The sequence below is a fragment of the Aythya marila genome, assembly GCF_965140915.1.
Source record: "Aythya marila genome assembly, chromosome: 13".
NCBI classification, from domain to species: Eukaryota; Metazoa; Chordata; class Aves; order Anseriformes; family Anatidae; genus Aythya; species Aythya marila.
In genome coordinates this window covers 19714447-19736729 of record NC_139054.1, presented here as the reverse complement: position 1 = coordinate 19736729, position 22283 = coordinate 19714447, and the positions used below count along the sequence as shown (strand labels likewise).

General features: G+C 37.2%; 1 protein-coding gene across 1 annotated transcript in view; it reads right to left on the bottom strand.

Annotated features, from left to right (window-relative positions):
- Window positions 1-22283, bottom strand: part of TENM1 (teneurin transmembrane protein 1) — a 328347-nt gene that overhangs the window by 232727 nt on the left and 73337 nt on the right. The window contains exon 2 of the mRNA XM_082770995.1: window positions 13155-13433. Coding sequence (XP_082627121.1) covers window positions 13155-13371 — 217 coding nt within the window. The 5' untranslated portion in view covers window positions 13372-13433. The remainder of the gene's footprint in view (window positions 1-13154; window positions 13434-22283) is intronic.

Sequence of the window (22283 nt, the reverse complement as noted above, 5' to 3'; positions counted from 1 at the left end):
TTTGTAGAAGCTTAAATCACTTCTCTCTAGAAACATAGCAAGATCCCCTCTGACAGTACTGGTCTTGCAAAGCAGTCTGACTTATTTCGGTCAATACATGAAGAACTGATCAATGAGTTAGGATGAGATACCCTTTAATGGCAGAACTTACAGTGGAGTGGAGAAGAAGGAAGAAAAGGCTTGGGCTTTGTGGCTTTGAACAGAAGGAAGACTCAATACCACCAATGATGAACAGGGAGTTGCAGTGCTGTAATGAAGAAAGCAAGCACAGTACAAAGAACCTTTTTCTCCATGCTAACAAAAGATACTCCTCTGAACCATCTTTTCAACAACAAGTACATTCAGAAGAGTATGTACATCACGCATCAATGAAATATTCCCTCATCTCTCTGGTTTATTTCATTTGAAAATGGGCAATGCACAAACAGCAAGGAACAAATGGGTGGACTCCATGACAGAAATTAGAGCATCAAGTGAAAAGCAACCTGATGATGTACTGGTACAGAAAAATTTAAGATACTGGCCAGAAAACTTCACAAATCAGTGTTTTTCTGTTTTACAGACCTGCCTTCTTGCTTAGGCTAGTTTGCTAAAATTACAGCAGGCAGATTTGTTACGCAAGTTTGAGGATTTTTTTTTCAAAATGATACAAACACCATAAAATTATCTTGCATATTGCCAAAGACACGAAGTCAGTAAATACATCACTTGCAAAGCACACATTACTGAAGTCTGACCATTTCAGATTCTGACTGATCTCTTGCCACTGCTGCTGCAGCTACTTTTAAAGTTTAATGTAATAATTACACAAAAGAAAGACCAACATTATACCAACTGAAAGTCCAGACCAATCCATTCCTATAGCCAATTTAAAGACTGACTTTTCTTTTAGTACCTATAATCATTGAGAAAAACTTGAAAATATTGGAATATTATGTCTGAACACTTGATTGCAATATGCATTCTAAATCGGAGAACCAAGTTCCAGCAAAGCATCACCTTTTTTCTGCCCATTGCATTCTTTCCCCCCAGTCTGGTGTGCAGTTTAAGGTAGCATGTGTAAACATGAGTGGCAGATGCCTCTTTTTCTTTTTCCTGAAACATCCACAAGTGTATAAAGGCAGTGTTTTTTAATCCTCGTCATGGTCATCTGACCCCATCTGATACCCGAGCATTAATAAAGCATGAGGAACCATAAGCTTCATGCTGCCAGAACAGTGCCAGAAATGACTAGTGGTGTGAGAAGTTTGGTTCGAGTGGAGCTGTTTGGGGATGACGATAATTATCTGTCAAATGAATATTCATCACACGGGTGAATCCAAGGCTGAGTAATACTTCACTATAGAGCGGGAACAATGCTATGGAGAAGTTCGCCAAAGCAGACACGGCTTGCTTTGCACTGAGCTCTAGTGCAGCTGGAGGATATACAGATGGGTGCCAGGAATTCATGAACTGGAGAAACAGCCTGCAGTAAGCAGACCTGTCCCCTATGTTAGTCTTACCAACAAAGCAGAAAATACAAAGCAGAAAATTAGCTAAATAAGCTTTTATATATCTGAAGGCATGCTCAGCCCTACTGCAATAAATATGTTGCTTCTGTTGTTTCTGGAAGAAGTAAATAGCATGGAGGTGTCCAATGTCACCCTCTCCTTTTCTCCCCAACTCCAACATCTCTTGTCACAGACCATCTTGTTTAGAGTAACAAAAATTTTCAGAGGCAGCCATTTCAAATGTAGAGCCTGTCTGCAGATGTCTTTACTAGTGGCACAACCCTCTGTCTAGCTGAGGCAAACACCTGGCAACTGACTCAGAGGAACAATGGCCACCACGGTGGGGCTGAAGGAAGAGAGTTTATTTTTATTTATGAGCATAAAAAAAAAGTCATCAGATTCAAAAAAGCCAGGAAAAAAAAAAAAAAAAAAAAGGTTTGCGTGCCAAAAATCCACTATTCTTTTTTAAAAGAAATTGCATTGTACTATGCTACTACTAAACACATACCCTTCTGCATTTACACACACATTTGTAGTAAAGTATTTGAAAACTCTCACAGAAGTGAGATTAATAATCCTATTAATAATAGGATATTATTGACAAAATTTAAAATTAATTCATGTCTCCACCACCCAAACAGAAGAATTCAATGTATGTATGTCAATATATGATCCTTTGACTCCTACTAGAAATAATTACATAAACATGAACTTCTTTAATTTCTTTACTAGGTGGCTTAAATGTCTGTACCAAAATTACATTCCAGAAGATCAGATTACCAGTGTCCTGATCTACTTTTATTTTTAAAAAAAAAAGCAGCATAAGAACTTATGCTTTTTTATTTTTATTTTTAATGTGTGAAGAAAAATATATATTTTTTTATCTTTCTTAAAATATTTTGTATTTTTCTTCACACCAATGGATGGTGAAATAAAGAGGTCAAGCTAGTAAATATCATTAATTTTATGCAAGTGTTTGAAAGGAAGGAAAAAATATGTTCAAATCTAATCAAATGTAAATGTTTTAAAAAATATTTGGAGATTCTCTTTGATCAGGTTTCAAGAATTCTCATCCCTTAAAAAACTGAATGCATCTTTCACAGGCCATAGAAATATGTCTGGAGAAATAAAACTTTTTCCTGAACTTTTATTGTTAATTATATTTCTAGTTATGAATGCTTACCTGTATTGTTTACCTCTTTCAAACAATATTGAAACAATTGCGCAAGCCCCTTGATCAAATGCCAGAGGTACAGAATTCTAAAGTTAATCAGTCTAAGTGCAAGTGAGCTTCTATTTTTTTGGAATCAGAAAAAGAAAACAAGAAACTACTAATATATCAAATGAATTTAGAAATGAATATAACAGTGAATGATTATTCACTACGTGATATGAATTTCAATTTCTAGAACTTTTATACATTACAAAATCTACTTCTTGGCTACATTTTATTAAATTAGGCTATGTAGAAAATCTCACATGAATTTATTTTTTTTTTCTGTAATTTAAAATGAACAGGAAATCATGTTTTCACACACTTCTAAACACCAACTGCTTTCATCATTTAAAAATATTTGGAAGTGAGGGAGCCTTAAGCATTTCTGGCAATTATTCTGCTGCTTATGTTGCTGTCCATAAGAACTGTAAGCAATGAAATCCAAAACCATCAATAATGGAGAAAAGCTAGATATCTTAAAACTCTCCCAATAAATCATGTAGTTTAAGCACACTGGGCCATATTATTCTCTTATTTTGGTCACTTTTAGACCATTGCATCTTCATCTGTATAATAAAAGTAATCGTAAATTGTGTCTCATCAAGTGAGAAAGAGTGTAGCAAATCCAGAGAATAAAGAATTCTCCATTCAGTGGGAGAATTAAAATAAATTTAAAGATCAGATGAAAATAAGAATAGATTCATCTCAGCGAGCTCAGCTAAACCCAACCTTGTCAACAGAAGTTTTGCAGACTATGTCATGATCTACAGCATTTTTTTCTCAGTGTTTGAGACTACATTAATTTTTCATTTTGTGGTAGCCTTCTAAATGAAAAGGCTACATATTTTTTTCAAGTGCAAAAATTCTAGCAAGGCACCGCTATTGCCTGGCTACTTGTCCAAGAGGCAGCATCATGTTCATGGGGGCATACCATGCATACATACTTCGTGATGCATAGGGATGGCATCTACAGGAAAGTGTAATGACCTTGAACATCTGTAGGATTTTAAAGGTGATCGATTGATCTTTATTATTTGATTTCTATTATTTTACTCCTACTGTTAGGAAGCATTCTAAAAATTCCAGGAAAGGCACTTTACTAAGTAAAGTACTTTGAAGACTGTTTGATCATGAAATATAGCACTCCCATTTATCTGCTTTGCAAGGAAAGCTCTGCAGAGTTTGTATCACACATCTGTGTTAAGAAAGTGGAAAGTGCTTGCAGAAGGGAGGTACAGAGTCTTCTCCACTGCCAGGCATGCAGGAAGGATGTTTTTGGCACTTTGGTTTTAGAGACAGATTTGCCCCACTTCCAGGGACCATAGGCAGCATAATCTGATGCTGCTTTTCTGCTCTCAGACAGGCTGCAGCTGGAATTGTCAGTACTCGCTGTTTTATTGTGTAACTGATGCTTGGGGTGGTGAAAGAATCAATCTGTGGTGTTCAACATTACCTTATTCCTTTCATGCTGTTTTTTCCATCTGAGCTAAAGATGCTTCATCCACTTGCGGAACATTCCTAATGAGTGGCAGTCAGCAGGAAACTGATTTTTGAGCAGCTTCCAATAAAACTGAAGCTTTGAAAGAAGAACCTTAGATTTTAAATCACATCCACAATTTATTTCACATATAATGCCTTTAGAACAAAGTTCAAAAGTATTTGAGTCTAATTCTCAAAAGAAAAACTAATGCAAGTTCTAAATGAGTTAGAATATACCCATCCTGCTGCTTAACCACATTCCCAGCAATGTTATCAACACACTGAGCTACTTCTTGACAATTCTTTATTTCACAAAATCTTCTGACAGATACATAATTGAGAAACCCTAGGAAGAAATGTTATTTTGTTTCAGTATCTGCTCTATAAATGAACATAAGCAAACTAGACTTTTTTTTTTTTTTTTCCTCCCAGAAAATAAAATGGTTCTTCTTTGTTTCAAGAGTGACGTAAAAGACACAGCAAGAGTACCTACAATAAAATGGCTTGCAGGACAAATGCAGAGCTGTTCGCTTGCTCCCATGTTCTGTAATACTTGCTTAGCCCTAAATTCCTTATGTTTGTTCATATCTTTTTTTTTTTACCTTACAACAGATCATGGACATTTTTAAATGTTACAGGAAGAGGCAGTATTAATATAGCAAGAGCATTTTGCAGGTATCATTTCAGGCTCTGAGAAGCAGAACTCCAAGCCAGAGTATGCAATACATTAACTCAAAAGCTTAAGCCTCTACTGTAGGTATTCCAGTAGTATTAGGTACAGTAAGGATTAGGTACTGTAAGGATTGCTATATCTTGGTTTCTCTTACAGTTATTCTCCCCTTATGATTTTTATTTCTATGATTCCTGGCATTTTACACCGTGGAAAATCAGTGATTCAGAGAAGAGAATGGGAATCAGGATTGCCTTTTGTATCTGTACACCGACAAATGGATTGTTAAGCTTGTGTAATGTCTAGAGAATGTTTTTTTATTCCTTAGATGAGATTTGTTAGCGGGGGATTGGAAACGCGCTGTGATCCTTCTCTCATTTATTTCCTTTCTCAGCAGTTTTCTCTCATTTTTCCTCTTTGTCTGATATTCACTTTTAAAATCAAAAGAATTACTGATGAGAATGAAGCTACTTTTGATACCACAAGGCATTTTTTCACTAAGATGATGGTACACACTGTAAGGTTGGAAGCAGCACTACAGGAATGGTGCCAGCAGGTTACAAGGTTTTGTAACACATTTGAGATCCTGTAAGGGAGCACCCACTCGAGTCTTGGGGGAAAACTCTCTTTGTACATTCAGTTTTACTTGTGGACTTTGATTTGATGAGGGGAAGGAAAAGTATTCCCTCCATAAGGTTTTAAATGAGCCTCAAAATGCAGTTTCCTCACCCCAATTATTCCAAAGAGAGAAATTTCCAATTGGCAAATCAAGAAAGACTGTCCTGAGGAGGCCTGAAACTAAGTGCTTCTTTTTCTTTCCTTAGAGTCTGCAGATACTCCCCGTGCAGAAGAGAAGGCTGAAGTCCAGGCAGCCACAGGGAAGCACTCATCACGCTGTTTTTCTCTGGGAGACAGTAACATCATCATCATTAGACCACAACGAGCCAAAGAAAGCACAGTGCAGCACAACAGGAATCTGTGTTTTTGGGAGGGAATACAGGAGGAGACAACAGGCTAAAGCTTTAGGAGTGTGGATACTTTTACTCTGGCTCACAGGTAGCCTTTTTTGGGGGAATGTGAAGCTCATAAACACTCAGACCAGATGGTGTAACACAGCAGCACGAGATGGAGCTTATTAGCTATCACTTCTGTCCATTAGCGTACAGCCCAGAAACCTCCAGGACCTCTAAACCACGCTTTGCTGACAGCTGAGTCCCTTTCTCAAGAAGAGCACATGGTACAGGCTGCGTGTGCATCATCACGCAGACACCATTCCTGTGCTGTGCTTCAGGTTGCTGCTCTGAAGTGCACAGGTACAAAAGCTGCTTCCATTAACTTCCGCGGAGACTTCCTAAATTACTGAAATAACATTGTAGACAACATTAAAAGGCTAAAAGTTATATGTCTGGCATTTACAAACAAGAGAGAATAAACCTGGTGATGTGAAGTACCTAGACATTTTTGATACAAGACCTATCTAATAATAATGTATTACCAAAGAAATCTGCTCTGTTTTTTTAAATGGTGGAGTTTCCAGGAGATTGCTCACAAAAATAATTGGTTTCCTCTGCAGTTAACCTGTTCCTACCTTCTCCTTCCAAACCTTGGGAATGCTTCATTCCATGACAATACAATCACCTCCCACAACATGTCAATATGCAGCTCTAAACAAATTATGCACTTTAAATTAAAAAAAAATAAAAATTATAAATTTCACCCTTCAATAACCCACAATTCTCATCATACAGAAATTACTGGGAGCAGAATCAAACAACCTAAGTGTTCAAAACTACCTCACTTCTACAAGACTGCGTAGCAGTGGTTCTTCTAAGGGAGATTTTTCCTTTCCATTTTACATTTTTGCTTCTCCTTTTCAAAACTACTGTTCTCCCATCCAGCTGCAAACATTAAAAATGCACTTTACCGTGTCCTATCTACATGTCAGTAACCATTATGATGCTCTGTATTTTGATAGTCTTTATTCACTGAATAATACTGTCAAGGGCTCCAAAATATGCAACTAGCACGTAGGAGCTTTATTGAACTCTTCTACCCTGCTCTGTCCAACACCAGTTCAGCACCAACAATGTGCTGCCTTCTTAATACCAACCAGAGTTTGGGGATGCCCCTGACACAACATTTTCCCTTCTTACACTGCCTTCATGGAAGTTTCAAAGCACCAAGTCCATATTCATGCGGATAAGACTCAGCTTTCCAAGCTCCTGTTATGCCAAATTGCACAGGCTGTAAATATGAGTGTCAAGTAATCAACTGCTCCAAATGTCTACTAGAAATGCCGAACCTCACAGCCATTCTGCTGGCATCCATCTCGTCTCAGAGGGCTCCTGAGACCATGAACTTATGCTATGCTTAACTATTATTCTAGTGTTTCATAGAAGGGAAAAAGCTGATAAAAATTGGCATCTTTACCCTTATAGGTCATTTAATAATAAAGTAATTGAAACAAAGAACAAGTGCTATATACAGCCCAAATTCTACTCTCCATGGCTCTGGTAGAAACACAAAACAGATCTGCAGGCCCAAGTGGACTTCCATAATTCTTAAATCAGAAAATAATATGGGTATTATGCAAAAAGTTTTTGCTTCTTTGCAGATGAACAAAAAACGCCATGACATTTTCCTGACAGGACAATTTCTACCTGTCCTTGTTAGCATGCCTCATATTTATTTCTCTGATGATAAATAAAAGTGTTTTGACTGGTCACATGAAGTTAAAAGTAGCATGTGTTTAAATCTGCCTTCCTGGTAAGCTTAAATTTGCAGAACTGTGGAGCATAACAAAGCAACCCACTGGTTCCTGCACTCCACATATAGTTTCTCCTTCCTAAGGAAAGAAATCGCTATTCAGCACCAGGACATGTCTGTTACCTACATATCCACATTTGAGATGCAATGCTACGGAGTGCAAGAATGAGAATCTTATGGCAACAGCAGTGAGCTAAAAAAAAAAATAAATCAGGGATGAAACAGAATTGGGTTCATGCTGAAAAGACATTTGTAACCTACACCTCTTCGTGAAGCCCATAGGCTTTGTTCAAGGAAGATTTTGAACATCAGCTTGATCTATTTACCTCTTGCTCCTTAAGACAATTTCATATAACTTCTCCAACACATCTACCAATCTTCAGCTCTTGTCCTACAAAGATGAGTTTTCCTCAGTTCTTGAACTAAAAGCATAAAACGTACATTTTTTATGAAGCACTGTAAAATGTCCTTTCCCAGAATACTAGCAATGCTGACTTTTTCCAGACACATTTAACGTAAGATGTTTGCTGTTGGATTCTCTTCCTAGGAATAAATCCAGTTTGCCTTGCCCATAATGCAGTTCAATGTATCTTGCCAGGAAATACACGTTTGTCTAACCAGAAATTTACTGCCGTATGCTCATTTTGTTAACGATCAATAAACTTGATCATGCCAATGACTCAATCCCAGATGCTTATCCTATCAGGGATTCATTCCTCTAAACCAGTGTTTTCTACAAATCTATAATTATCCTAAAAGCAATAAAGCCTTTGTAGGGCCAATATTTGTGGAATACAACTCTTTTCATATTTACTTTGGTGGAAACACAGAAAGCTGTAGAAGAAAACAGAGTTTTAATGATGTAAATGTGTCACAAATAAGATCAATGTGAAAATGTGTTTGGTACATTTGTGAGAATTTTCTTCCTCGCAGCCAGGTCCATCAATGAGTTTTCTACCAAGAACATTTCTGGTGTTTTTTGCCAATTCTACCCCATCTCTTTCAAGTACAAAACACTGTGTTACCAATTCTTCCTAGAGTTAATTTGCTGTGTTTGCCAATATCCACAAGCTATATGATACTGGGTCTGCCAGGAAATCACTTCATAACATCATCTTGCCAGGATGAGATACTGTAGATTTACATATCTTCAGATAAACAGGAGTTTGAACATTCCAGTGATTAAAAAAATGTATTTTAAGATGCTCTCATTATACAATTAGCACTGAATCTTCAGGAGAGAATGACACTGTTGGGAGAATTTTGTACCTGTTCATACCGAGTTCTTCGGCCAGCAAATCTTGACTCATCTTGGAACAGTCTGTGGTGTCATTTGTTAGGTCTAAATTGTCAGCTAACTACAAGGTTCTGACACAAATAACCCCAGAGATGCAACTGATCTTGTATTGCATGCTTCAGGATGGACATCAATATTAGACCTCAGGAATACTGTATAGGAATCATTGCTTAAATGATTAATAGATTAGATTAAGTTCTAGATGAAGCTTGTGATAGATTCCATATTAGCTGCTGAATTTTTCTTTCATATTGCTATCTATTATATTCGTGAAAAATGACTAAGAAATCTTTGAGGAGTTAAGATTTGATCTAAAACTTCAGGAATTGCAAGGAATATAAGAATAGTGCAAAAGTTAAGTATTTTGTATTTGGGTATTGTTTGCAATGTTTAAAACCAAGAAACTTATAATTTCCAAGATCACATAGCTTCTCAAACAAAGCTTTGACATGAAAATATGTTTTCAAAAATACTAGCAATGTTGGTCAATACTGCAGGATATATCTGAGACCTTTGTAAACATTTCCTTTGAGTTCACATTATGCAGAGTTCTGGTTTATGCAGATTGTCTATATATGCAAACACAAATACTACACATCATAAATTAACATAACCTCAGATTACAATCAAAAGTTTTCATAGAAATAAATCCTGAATATTGACAGTAACAATGAAGTAGTCAAACTGCTCGTATATGTAACAAAACAAACAAAAACCTTCAAGAAATTGCTGAGCTGTATCAATATTTTGAGCTATAAATCACATTTAATTCTGAAGCTATTTACTACATTCAAAAGTGCCCGGTCTATTCTATATAAGCTACTGTGGTTAGGTAGCAGAATACAAACGTCCTTATGGACATTAATGCAGATACAAATTCTTCCAGTTTCCATAAACATTTAAATTAATGATTCTTTTCACAAAAACAAAATCAGCACAAACATGTACACCTATATTTGTTCCTGGTACAAGCTTCTCTCTAATTTTTTACTCTGAAGTGTTCTTCTCATATTCCACCATTAGAATTCATGTTTGACTGCTGTCTCACTCATCACCATTATCACTTTATTCATGACTGTTACTACGTGCCTGTTTTCTCAACTATTCTCACACCTTTCATGCATGAAGTTCATGGATTTTACCCTAATTTTGCAATCCATCAAATACTGGGTACTATTTCAACTGCAGCTTGCAGCTACAGAAGAATACCTTCAGATAAACTGGGGATGCCCCTTTAACTTAAAAAAAAAATAAATAAAAAAATAGAATTTTTAACATTTAGAATTTTCTCAGCCTTAAGTCTTTCTTCAGATAATGATGGTCTGAAGCAATTTCACATTACAGCTTTCTCCTTGCAGAACAATCCTTTTTGAGGGACCATGGGTTTTCTGTTTTCTGTTTTTTGTTTGGTTTGTTTTGTTTGGTTGGTTGGTTGGTTTGTTGTTGTTTTTTTTTTTACATTCCAAGGATGTGCCAACCATGAGAAAAAGTTTGTTAATGGTGCTGAGGAGCAATTTTAGAAAAGAATGCATAAAAAACAAATTCCACATACAGTTTAACAGATTTGTGCCAGCTGCATAGTCCATAACAGAACCTGCTTTTTTTTTTTTTTTTTTTTTTAACCTCTCAATACTGACTGAGCAAATACTAAGAATCACCAGGAACTTTGGCTGTCCTTTTGGAAACAGCACATTAGAACTGCAATCAAATCAAATTCTGGCTGCAGCCTGAAATTTTACACTCAGCTTTACAACTTTCTTTGCTCTTGCATGAATTTTGAACTCAACACATTTTACATTTCAAAGCAATGATGCTTGCCAGGCCAAGCCTTTGGGCTCAATTTGTGGCAGGACAAATCTATATGATTTAAATCAACACAGAGATACAGAGATGAATTTGTGGAAAGCTGAATAGATATATCTAGCAGTGCAGTTACTAACTCAGTTGCAACAAACTGAATTTGTCAGAGGACAATACCATGACTTCTGGCACAGCAACGTTTGACTGCAACCTCACAAACCAATATACACGTGTATGTTTTAAAAAAGATCTTTTGTGCTCAATAAATATTACTTTAAAACATACAGACCTAGACTTAATTAAGGTAAGAAGATGCCTCAAGGTAAGCAAGTATTTAAGCACTGCCCTATGTACTGACAAACTACTGCATAGGCTCAAGAGTTTTGCTGCAAAAGTAAGCATCAAGCCTCATACTTTTATTTGAGCCAGTACAACACTGCGTTGCTTCTAAGAAGGAAAATACAAACGTTTGTAAAACAGAAGACCTGCAAATTCGTGTGATATCTCCTAAAAATTAATTTGCCTCGAAAAATCTTGGCCCATGTATTTCCAATAAAATTATTTTAGAACGTTGAGTGTAAAATACTTGGTATGCTAAAGCATCCATCTGGTTCCTAATACACCAGTCCTGAATAAATGAGGTAAGTTTATGCCTGACAATTTCTTGCAGAAATGCACACTAATTTGTCCACTTCTCCAAAATTATTAACATGATTGCTTTCAGAGGCACTGTTCTGGAAGAATAAATTCAGCATAGGCCACACAGACTGGTTTCCTATGCCTGAGCAGAGCGATCACGACCCTTACATACTTGTCCGAGTTGGTGGAACTATAGCTAGCACAGGTCCCAGCATCAGTAAAGCTCTGTCCTCAAGGAGCTCTTCAGAGGCCTGACAATGCAGAGGCAATGCTTTCAGTGCTCGAGTTGTCAGGAGCAAGGTAGTTACTTTAAGTAGGTCTACAAGTACATTTGCATCATCTCCAGCACAGCAGCACAGACGCATCTTAGTTAACCAAACTCTCCTGACAAATGCAAGATCATTTGTCATGAGCCAAACACGGTGGTGAAGTTTTCTACAGACTACTTTGTTGAGATTTGTATTCGTGACTTTTTGTTTCCCAATACTGCAGTTTTGTAGCTCTCTGGAGGGACCATATATACATGTATGGAGGCTATCTCTAGCAGCTAGCTATCATTTCTTCCATGAATTACAGGTACCTTCAGACAACATCAGCACTACAAATGTAGCTTGATTCAGAATATCTGTCATAAAACCAGAAAGGCTGTAAGAGAAATGTAGCACAACTATTCTCATTTTTTGCATTAATTTACACATCACAGAGGAAACATTTTTTTCCATCTTCAAAAGCATATTTGTGATTTGTTTGTCAAAAAAAAATAATAATTATTTTAATACTCAGAAAATCTGGGAGAGACTTGGCTGCCTCAGGAGTGGAAGACTTTTTTTTTTTTAAAGTAAGTACAGAAATTATTAGCTGAGAAATAGTGGCCACACTAAAATGGATCAATTTAACCACTTCCTTGAAGAGCAGGCAGGGGTTGCTCAGAGACCTTTTATCTTTAAGGGGACAGACTCTATGCTTCCAACAAGTACACCAATCCTTAAAAATACTCTTCTTGCACCACCACCCTTCCTGAATTTGTGATGGAGCTAAAGGCAACAGATAAGCCACTTTGCTGTACAAAATGTGTTAAATGCAGCATACGGATTACCACGAGAAGCAGTCAGGGAGTGCTGCAGTAAATTCTTCCCATTTCCTTCCACTTTAATCTGTTTTCAGCCTATATCTTTATCTAAACGGGAGCTTTTCCTATCCTTGGCTGCAACATCAGAAGCTCTCAAGTGTTTATTCCAGAGTTCTGTCCATACCTTGCAAAAGGCTAAAACCAACCAACCAAAAAGAACTCAACCATCTGCTTTTTTCTTACAATACACAATAATTTTTAGTTTTACTCATAAAACTTTATATATTTCAGGTTACTTATAAGATTACATATTTTGTTAAGAGGATTGTTGTATTTGAATTCATTGCAGACATAATGCAGAGATAACCTACAAAATCAACTTTGATTTTGTACCCAAATCCACATAACACATGCAAAGGTAGTAAACAATTAACTAGGCAATGCTAGTGAGAAAAGTAGCCACTCCTAAAGAAAAAATTATCTGTAGCTATCACGTGATGGTCTGCTGAATGCCACTTGGTCCATACTGCTACAAAAGCTCTTCTACCTGAAAAAAACTCCTATACTTCTAACATTGCAGTATGGTTAAAAAAAATACAGTAAGAAGTATGTTATCACCACATGCTTTTGAAAACAAAATGGCTGCTTGCCTGCTGACATCATTATATGCTTCATAGCGAGTAATCAAAAGACATTATTGTAATTAGTAGGTAAAATAAATGATTTACCTTGCGTGGATTGGTCAATAGTTTTTCTTTTTCTGCTCTGACTGTTATAATTAAGTCTTAGCTCTTGGCTATATTCATTCAGAGTTTCTCTTGAGTCATAAGATTGTCTTTGCTTTCTGCCATCTTCACTTTCATCTGAAGAACTTGTGTAAGTTAAATCCACTTCATGTTTAACTTTTGACAGTGGCTGGTAGGGTTTGCAGTCCATCTGCTCCATCTCTCATTAAATAGGCTCAAAGTCATGAAAACAAGCAACTGGAAATCCTTAAGGAAATAGTCCTGGGGAAAAAATACAAACAATAATCAGTTTCAGATATCACATATAAATATTTAGCTCTCAAAGGCCCAATTTTATTTTTAGTAGATATGAACCAATTAAATTGTATTTATATCACCACAATCAAGGAAAGAATCTGAATATGTCTAATTTTACTGTCTTACTGTTTAAAAATGATATTAAAATAACAATAACTTGAGAAACAAACAAACAAAACCCCCAAATCTTAAGTACTATCGCACTACACCAAGCAATAACTGTGCACAGTTATTGCATAGAGTATGTTACAAAACCACCTATTTGGTATTAAAGCTAGGATGGAACAGTTACTACTTCTCTAAAGAGGTGGACATTCATCTTAAATGAAAATAACATCTTAATGTCTTTTAAAATATGAAGTATAGAAACCAGGAAGTTAATTGTTTTGAAGTACTCTCCTGTAAATAAAATTACATTTAGTGAATAATAATAGGCTTCACAGTTTAGAAAACCATCAAGACTTAGTAAAAATAAGTAATATGCCCCCTGTTACTCTGCGAGAGCACACAGTAGTCATTGTGTGAAGGAGGTCATTGCCCTTTCAGATTGTGTGGCCATTTCAAGAAGAAGCTTCCACCCTGAAGCACAACCCTGTTTTTCCTCCACATCCCATCGAAACTCTTACTGACGTGGGGGCCACACTGATCCTCAGTGAAACCTTCCAAGATGCAGCTTGCAGTTGGGAATATCATTGAAATGATGTTCAAATCCAATATCATTATAAATAAGTGGCCTGCAGATGCACATGCAACCTGTGCACTTGCTCTGCAACCTTGCTTTCATGAAGCTGTTCCCATCGCGCATTTTAATGCCAACTCTGCGATGAGATGACAGGGGTGCATGGTGACAGGGGTGCATGGAACACCTTCTACAGCAGAAGTACAGTTCACAGGCAGTTAGCTCTGGTAAAGCAAGCTTGTTTTTTTGTTTGTTTGTTTGTTTGTTTTTTCTTTATATATTAACTGATGCTGTTAACCTAGAAAACTAAACATAACAAGAAAGGCAGCTGTAAATATCAATGCTGATGGACCAAAACCATAGAAATTCAGAGATTTTGCTTAATAAAAAAGCAATTGCTGGCAGCTTTGTAATGATTGTAAGATCAGCAGCAGAGAGAAGTCATTTAATGCCTGATCTGGTACCAGCCCAACTGCCCCCAGGTGCACCAGGGACCTGTAACTCCGCATGTCCCCAGCTGCGAGTGTGCTACCTGAAACTCCAAAAAGTGACCACAGAAAAAGAGAAAAGAGACAAAAAAGAAACAAAAATATTACAGAAAGCACGTTTTGTTAGAGGACTACAGAGATGAATTTAACTTCTGAAATTGAAGTCTTGAAAAATCACTGATGGCAGCTGTTACTGTGTTCTAGCACAGCAAAAGTTCATCTCCTGCTTGTGTGGGCTCCCAGTGCTTGTGAAAGGATTGGCATCCCGAGCAGGAGTGGCAAAAACACAGTGCATGGAGCAAGGAGGGAACAAATAAGGCTTCTGACACAGAAACAGGAGTACAAAAGCCAGGCCTGCTGATCCCGGTGGCATGGCAGGAGGGGAGAGCTCTCCAGTGGGGGCAGTGTGGTGAGCCTGCCCTGCCCTGCTCTTACACCCACCACGTGCAGAAAGAGGTTAAAGACATGGCTTTGCTTGAAACAGACTCTCAGGGAGGTTATCCTGTTGTTTAACCTGAGATGGAAAAGCTCTCCAGAAATAAATGCAACACAGCATCTGAATAAAGAGCTTTAGCATGTATATATTGTACAAATGTACATGTATATATAAAGTTCAGATCTCTTACACAACAAAGTCGGTTTCAAAGCACCCAAGTCAATTAAAGCTCCTCAAGAAAGAAAAGGAGAACTAAAGAGCCAAGCTGAGCAAGCTGCCTGTCTGCTAGAGACATGCTGGTGGGCAAACGTGCTGGGGTTTCAACAACAAGCTCAAGGTTTTGCGCTCAGGATTGATTGCACTGTATCAAGTTGGTGTTAAGATGCTTTTGTAGACAAGTTCCTACTAAGTGCTATTTGCTTTTCAAAAGCTATATGCCTAAATAAGTCGCTGTTATTTGCCAACATTTCCCAAAGAAGTACTTACTTTATGAGTTGCTTTAATACTCTCACCTGCGATAGGAGAGTGGAAAGGTGTCGTGACTTAGAGGCACAAGGTGGGCTTAAAAGATTACCTAATGGCTCTGTAGAGATGGTTACTGACAGGGAAAAGCCTCCCCACACATCCTGTCTGACACAACACATGGAAATGATGCTGGAGAACTCAGGGAAAAATGAGGAGGAATTATAAGGGCCTCTACCAAGAAGATGCAGGAGACGAGAGAAATTTTGCCATGGAGCTGCAAGCGCGGTGCCTCAGACACATGCAGTGTGTCCCTCTTCAGAAAGCACCGCAAACCTGACAAACTGAGCTCATCACGGCAGTTTTAGAGCACACTGGTGTAAAATAACAACAATATAAAAAAAAGTCAGAAGGAAGACCAATTGCAGCCTGTCCAGCCAACTCTCCCCTTCCCAACCCATGCCAGTGCTACTGGTACCAACAGCCCAGAGCCTCGGGTGTCATGGGAAGCTCTGGCCTCCTTCCACATGATGACTGTGCTTATGCTTCTTTTAGTTTTCCTTAAGGCATTAATATGCCATAAAGCCACAGTTACCTGGCCTGATGTGCAAGGAGGTGATAAATCATTTGCAAGAGCTGGAAAAATACTTCATAAAATTTTTCAACACAAAATGCTTTTACAAACCAGGAACATGCAACAAAATACTGACCATGTCTTCAAGCTTTTCTACAGCAAGAGATTCCTTTGCATTTAATGAATGATGGTGAGTTATGGTAAGTTGAATTTAAACACTGGCAATCAAATACTTGACCTTATTCCATATTTTTTTGGAGAAAGACAACTCAATAAACAACCCAAAATGCTGGAGTAAACCAGGAATTTAAAGAATATTGCCTGGATGCTTACAAGGGTTTCTTCAAATAACTGGACTTCAAGTAACTAAACAAAACACCCAGCCGATCAATATCAAATTGACCTTGTCAGCAAAATAATAAAGTCTCATCAAAGCTTACAGTTCCTCTAAGTGACCTTTGTATGAGTGTCTTAATGCTCTCCTCCTCACAGACCGCTTTTTTGATCTTTTCATTAGTGTTCTTTCATTGAAATGCTGAACAGAATATTTAACAAAATATAGTTTTTATAAAGATACGTTACCATGTTACACTTAATACATAAAACATAGAAATAATGCATTTATTTAGATGTTAAAATGCAGATAATACTCAACCATACTTTAAAACAGATCACACAGTTTACAGTTAGATTTATGGAATACACAACTAATTTTAATTCCCAATGAAACACTGTTTCCAAAACCATCAAAAAGCTCTATTAGATGGGAGAACACCACATTAAGTCATTGAACTAATACAGATGTGTATATGGATTTATGGTTTTAATGTATGTTTTATGCGTATGTTGTTTTAAACGCATGTTGTACGTCTGTTCAGAAATGATTTTCACATTCCACTTGCAAACCCTCTTACATCACTCGCCCATTTTCACGTTCCACATAGATCAGGATCACAGAATCACAGAATGGTTTGGGTTGGAAGGTACCTTATAGACCATCTAATTCCAGATCCTGCTTGCTTAGAAACACAACAAAATCAGGACAGCTGTGGCTTACCAGACAGCCTATGCCGAGGATGTTTGCACATACTGATCAATAGGTATTTTATGAGAAAACTCAGGGTATGCAGCTATACTGCACAGAAGCTCTGCACTCAAGCACAGCAACACCACAGAAACCACATGGCTTTGTATAAATTCCCATCAGGATGCTCTTATCAGGTGCCCATTTCATAAGATCTCCATACTGACTACCCACGATCAACCCCATCAATATTAATTGTCAGTGGTATATCCAGCTGGCTACCAGTAAACCAGACTTATTTAGAGGTCAGGAACAAGAACATGAAGCACTGTAACCTGTTTTGGCCTCAACTGAGCATTAGGTCCAATACTCACTTACTCCAAAATACACAGAATTAAAATGTAATTGCAGTTATGATGCTGAAATATAACCAGGAAAGTGTAATTGTTTGCAACCTAAATTCAGAAGACAGCCTTGTGTAATTCCATTTTGCACTCTCAGAGGGCTGTTTTATCAACCCCACCTGCACATTTGCTCAATTCCCTCACACATTTCTTTCCATTCAACATATACTGTTAGCTGAAAGTTATCATTTGCCTATTACATCTTCAGACCACTGATTTCTGAAAACGAACAACTAAGCAGAAATTGCATCGCTGGATAGCTTAAGGCAAAAACAACAGTACTGTTATTCTGCAAGTCTATTCTGATATATAAAACTATAAAATACAAAAGGCAAAACAAAAGCAAATACTCCTGATATAAATCTTTGAGAAATGCAATACCAAGAAGAAAAACAAACAAACAAACAAACAAATAGCAAAACAACAAAGCAGAACAATCTTGTGACCTTGTGCAGACCATCAATACTATATCCCTCAAATATTTGTTTGGGTATTATAAACAATGGAAGTCCTTTCATCCTTCAAGTTCTACATTTTACAGAACAGTTATACACATAGAGAAGGATATCAGTCAAAATGGCTGAGCAGCCATAGAGTAGGAACAAATCAGTATCTAGATGGTGTATGAAATTAGGCAGCAATAGGAAGACATCTAGAAAGACTATTTAAGTTTGCAGAATGGAAGCAGGTACTACTTTTCACTGGAAGAAAAAAAAGTCATACACTAACCAAGAAAAAGCAATTGAAGCAACCCACAAACAACTGAGGAAAGACTCAGAGGAATTTAAAAAACAAAACAAAACAAGAAGCAAACAAAATTTAGGCAAATGTTCTTAGTGGACTGTAAAATAGAAGCACATCAAAAGATATTCAAAGGCAATGTGATACCTTTGAATGACATAGGAACCATTGAGTATGATGTGGCCAGTATTTCTGTGTATAAGAATTGGAAATATTGAGACAATGAAATATTCCTGCCTTAAAGTGGAGTACATCAGACATGGAAGTTCAAAATGCAGTTTTCAGGGAAATACCGCACGTTAAAAATGCTCCCTAGAGGGCATGTGGTTTTAATGTATGGGTGGATTACAATTCTTCATACATTTTTATGTCGTGACAGACACAAGAGGGATAAGGTTCATTTTCACATCTAATGGTCTTCATTTAAAATTAGTCAAAGTCTCATTCAATTCTTGTTAACAAGGTGGTTCAGAGAGTCGTTCATTTTATCAAAAATTTCAGAGAAAACACTAGAGAATAAAATCATAAAGAAGGTAAGTCAGGTTGTGGCAGAATGTGACATACAGAAAGCCTGACAGTGAACTGAGACGCATACGTTATGGCAGCTACTCAAGTGCAATACCCAACTCTTGGCCAAGATGTACCCTTCACTTTACTTGGAGAATCACCACTGACTGCAAAATGACACAACTCCCTCATGCTTGCTTTCGGAAACCAGACGAGAGAGCTGGTCAGATCAGTTAGAGAGCTTAGGTCAATGGGGGTTCAAGCACAAAAGATCAGGCTCTGCTGCCAAGGTATGAAGCACATCCATGACTCAGGGCAATACATCCTGGCCAGGTTCAGAATATCCTCTAAACTCTAAGTCTTTCTGGAAAACTGTGCTTTAGGTAATACAATTCCTGGTCTTATTGCAGGATAACTCCTGGTGAGAACTTTTAATTTCAAATAATGAAATCACCATGAGAGGTGTTGTAAAGTATTTCTGCATCTCAAAGCTTCATCTGGGAATGCTGCAGAATGTGAAGAAAGCCTGTGTTTAATTAACACTAACCTGACGTCTCTTGATGCAGTACAGAACACACAGGAACATCACCTTTGTGAAAGTTGCCTTTGCAACTTTCTAACTACTTCCTAACTGCAAAGCAGGGATGATATAGGGAAAGAGGTAAAGTTTACCCTGTATGAGAGTGTAGGTTGAGTTTATGGCATCGTTATTTCTATATGGATTCTACAAAAGTCATTTTTCACTCCAGGGAGTAAAAACATACGTATGGTCAAGGTTGTATTTTCTTAGTAAAAGATGTTTTAAAATGAGACTAGAATTGAAGAAAGGGTCATTGCCTTTCACATTCAAGTATGCTTGGGACAGCTAAGCTTACTGCCATCACACAGGACGTTTCCAATATACACCAGACACTTGTTTGTACTGAATGTATCCAGATGAAGCAATCAAATTCTCTTCAGTGGAAGCTCTGGTTGCTCTCCAGTGCTACGGTTACTGTTTTGCAGTCAAGGGCAAAATGTTGCATTTTTAAAATATGAAATTAGGAGACTCCTTTTAATAACTGAGTTTTATGAAAATATAGTTTCACTTGGATTTCTTCTGAACTAGAGGTTAAAAAAAAAAAGTATTTTTTAGTGTGTATAAATATATGCTATATACATTATATACATGCGCACATACTATGCAAGTGGTATCATTTCTCTAACAACAGAACACAATAAACTGCAGTGTACATGTACTTATGTGTATGCCAGTAGGAGAAATGGCATCTTAACTTAGTAAACATGCATTGTCTTTTGTGAGGCATGCTGTTTTAAAATACACAGACATAGAGGAAATATATTATATTCGTTTACATGTGACAAGAAAAAACGGAATTGTTTTTTGGCTATTTGATGATAATGAAAATTGTATGGCCATCAAATTGAGATAATTATTGCTGTGTCTCTTTTCCAACTGTGTGCTTAATTAAGAAGACCCAGTAAGCCCTAATTAGCAACAATGTAATTTTTAAAACCCAATTTAGTATCAGTGAAATTACAAAAATTGAAAATAACATGTTCTATTCAGATATTATTAATTTCTTGAGATACCAATTTAAATTTTGAAGTATAATAAGGTCAGCGCATGAGAATAATTTACAATGCATCAATACCATGGACCATCTAAGAAAACAAAGTATTAGATTGTTTGTCACTGATACTAGTTGCCTTGGCAATGGCGTTTGAAATATCGAGCTGAGAATTTTGTCTCCATTCCCATTTTTCCTTTTTTCAGTTAGAATAAGGGAAGAAGCCTTCATTGAACAAACAGACATATTCACCAGAGTACTTATGGACATATCAAAGCACAAGGCCATGTTTAAGCATCATCATACCTGATGAAACAAAAGCTTTGATCAGTTGACATCACAGTGAACAAAAGCACAAAAAGGGAATTTTACTGGTTGAGGTTATTTCTTGCTGGCACTGTTCTTATGTTTTCTTTCTCCTGTCTAAGAAAGATCCCACAAGACATCATGGAACATCCCAGGGGGGCTCAGCAATTTTCTTTCCCACTTAAAGAACCGAAAAACCTACCAAACAAAAATCTCTGAAACAAAATGCTGAAGGGTCACAACTCAATTTTGCCAACGGGTCACGGTATCTTAAATATTATCAGGATCTCTGTAGTCTTGCCTACTCCTCAGCTTTGTTGTGGCTTGCTCTTCTCATTGACTGTGTTCTGGGTAAGGAACTGCTTCTTCATTTATTTTCGCTGCATTAGGACTTCAAGGATTTCTAGAAGCAGCACTGATTTAGTGTCAGGTTTGTTTCCAGTATAGCCTAAAATGTCAGAGTACTTATATTAGGCATGTGATCCACACTTTCGTGTCTAACAAGTAGACAAACATTCAAACAAGTTATCACAGCGGCTGTGTAAGAAGAACTACTTATGAAGCTACCACTATTCAATATACACAAAAAATTAACTTTCCACTTTTTTCCTAAATACTTCGTTTTCTTAACTTTTGCTTTTCTAACTCTAGGAATAAATGCCATGAATAATTGTGCAGTTCTGATATCATCTAAGTTACAGCTTAAAAAGCTATTCAGGCATTTGAAGTGTATGTGTGTGTGTATATATATTTCAGGCATTTGAAGTGTGTGTGTGTGTGTATATATTTTATTATTATTATTATTATTTTTTTTTTTTTACAAGAAAACCTGACTACTGCCTGACCACACAACCAACATCCGCACCACCTTCATTTGAAGTATCACCACTCTGGTTGCCATTTGCATGCCTGACACCATCATGCCTGTGAACTCATCTTACTACTCCTTTTCTTCTTGCTTTGATGTCTGCCAAAGTATTCAGTGTCTTCAAGTGCCACTGTTCTGACAAGCAGACCCTCCCAATGGACTTGTACTATATAGTGTGACTTCCAGAAGTGCTATTATTTGAGCTGGTGTCAGATCGATTTTCTTCCTGTTCATGATAATGCTATGATCTTACAGGGTTGAAATTACTGCTGATTTATGCCTTGACGCAACCCCTCGAGAACTGGCTTGTATCAGCATGTCACCTATGAAAAGGTACATTTGAATCCTCTGAGATCTTTTGAGTGGAACCTTTGTTCTCATTTCAATAGAGAATCTTTTGTAATAGATGTTTGCTAGAAATTTCTCCTGCAAGTACCGAGAATCTTCTGTAGTGCAAACTGGAAATACATTACGCTTCTATCCATTTTTACCACTTGTAAGTATTGGAGTCTTCTTGGCAGAGACAAATTTAAGATAAGTTCTCCATCCACAACCTTATGCTTTTTGCAAATTGATTATACCATTTTCTTCAGCACTTCACAAAGTGCAGTAAAATGTTCTGCTGGCCCTGGAGAGTAGGAACGTTCCCCATCTTTGTGTCTAAAGGTTCACCTCCACAAGGAAATGTCACAGACTAAAACCATAAAGTTATGCCTCCTTGTTCTTGTGGAACTCAACCTCTTTATGTCACGGC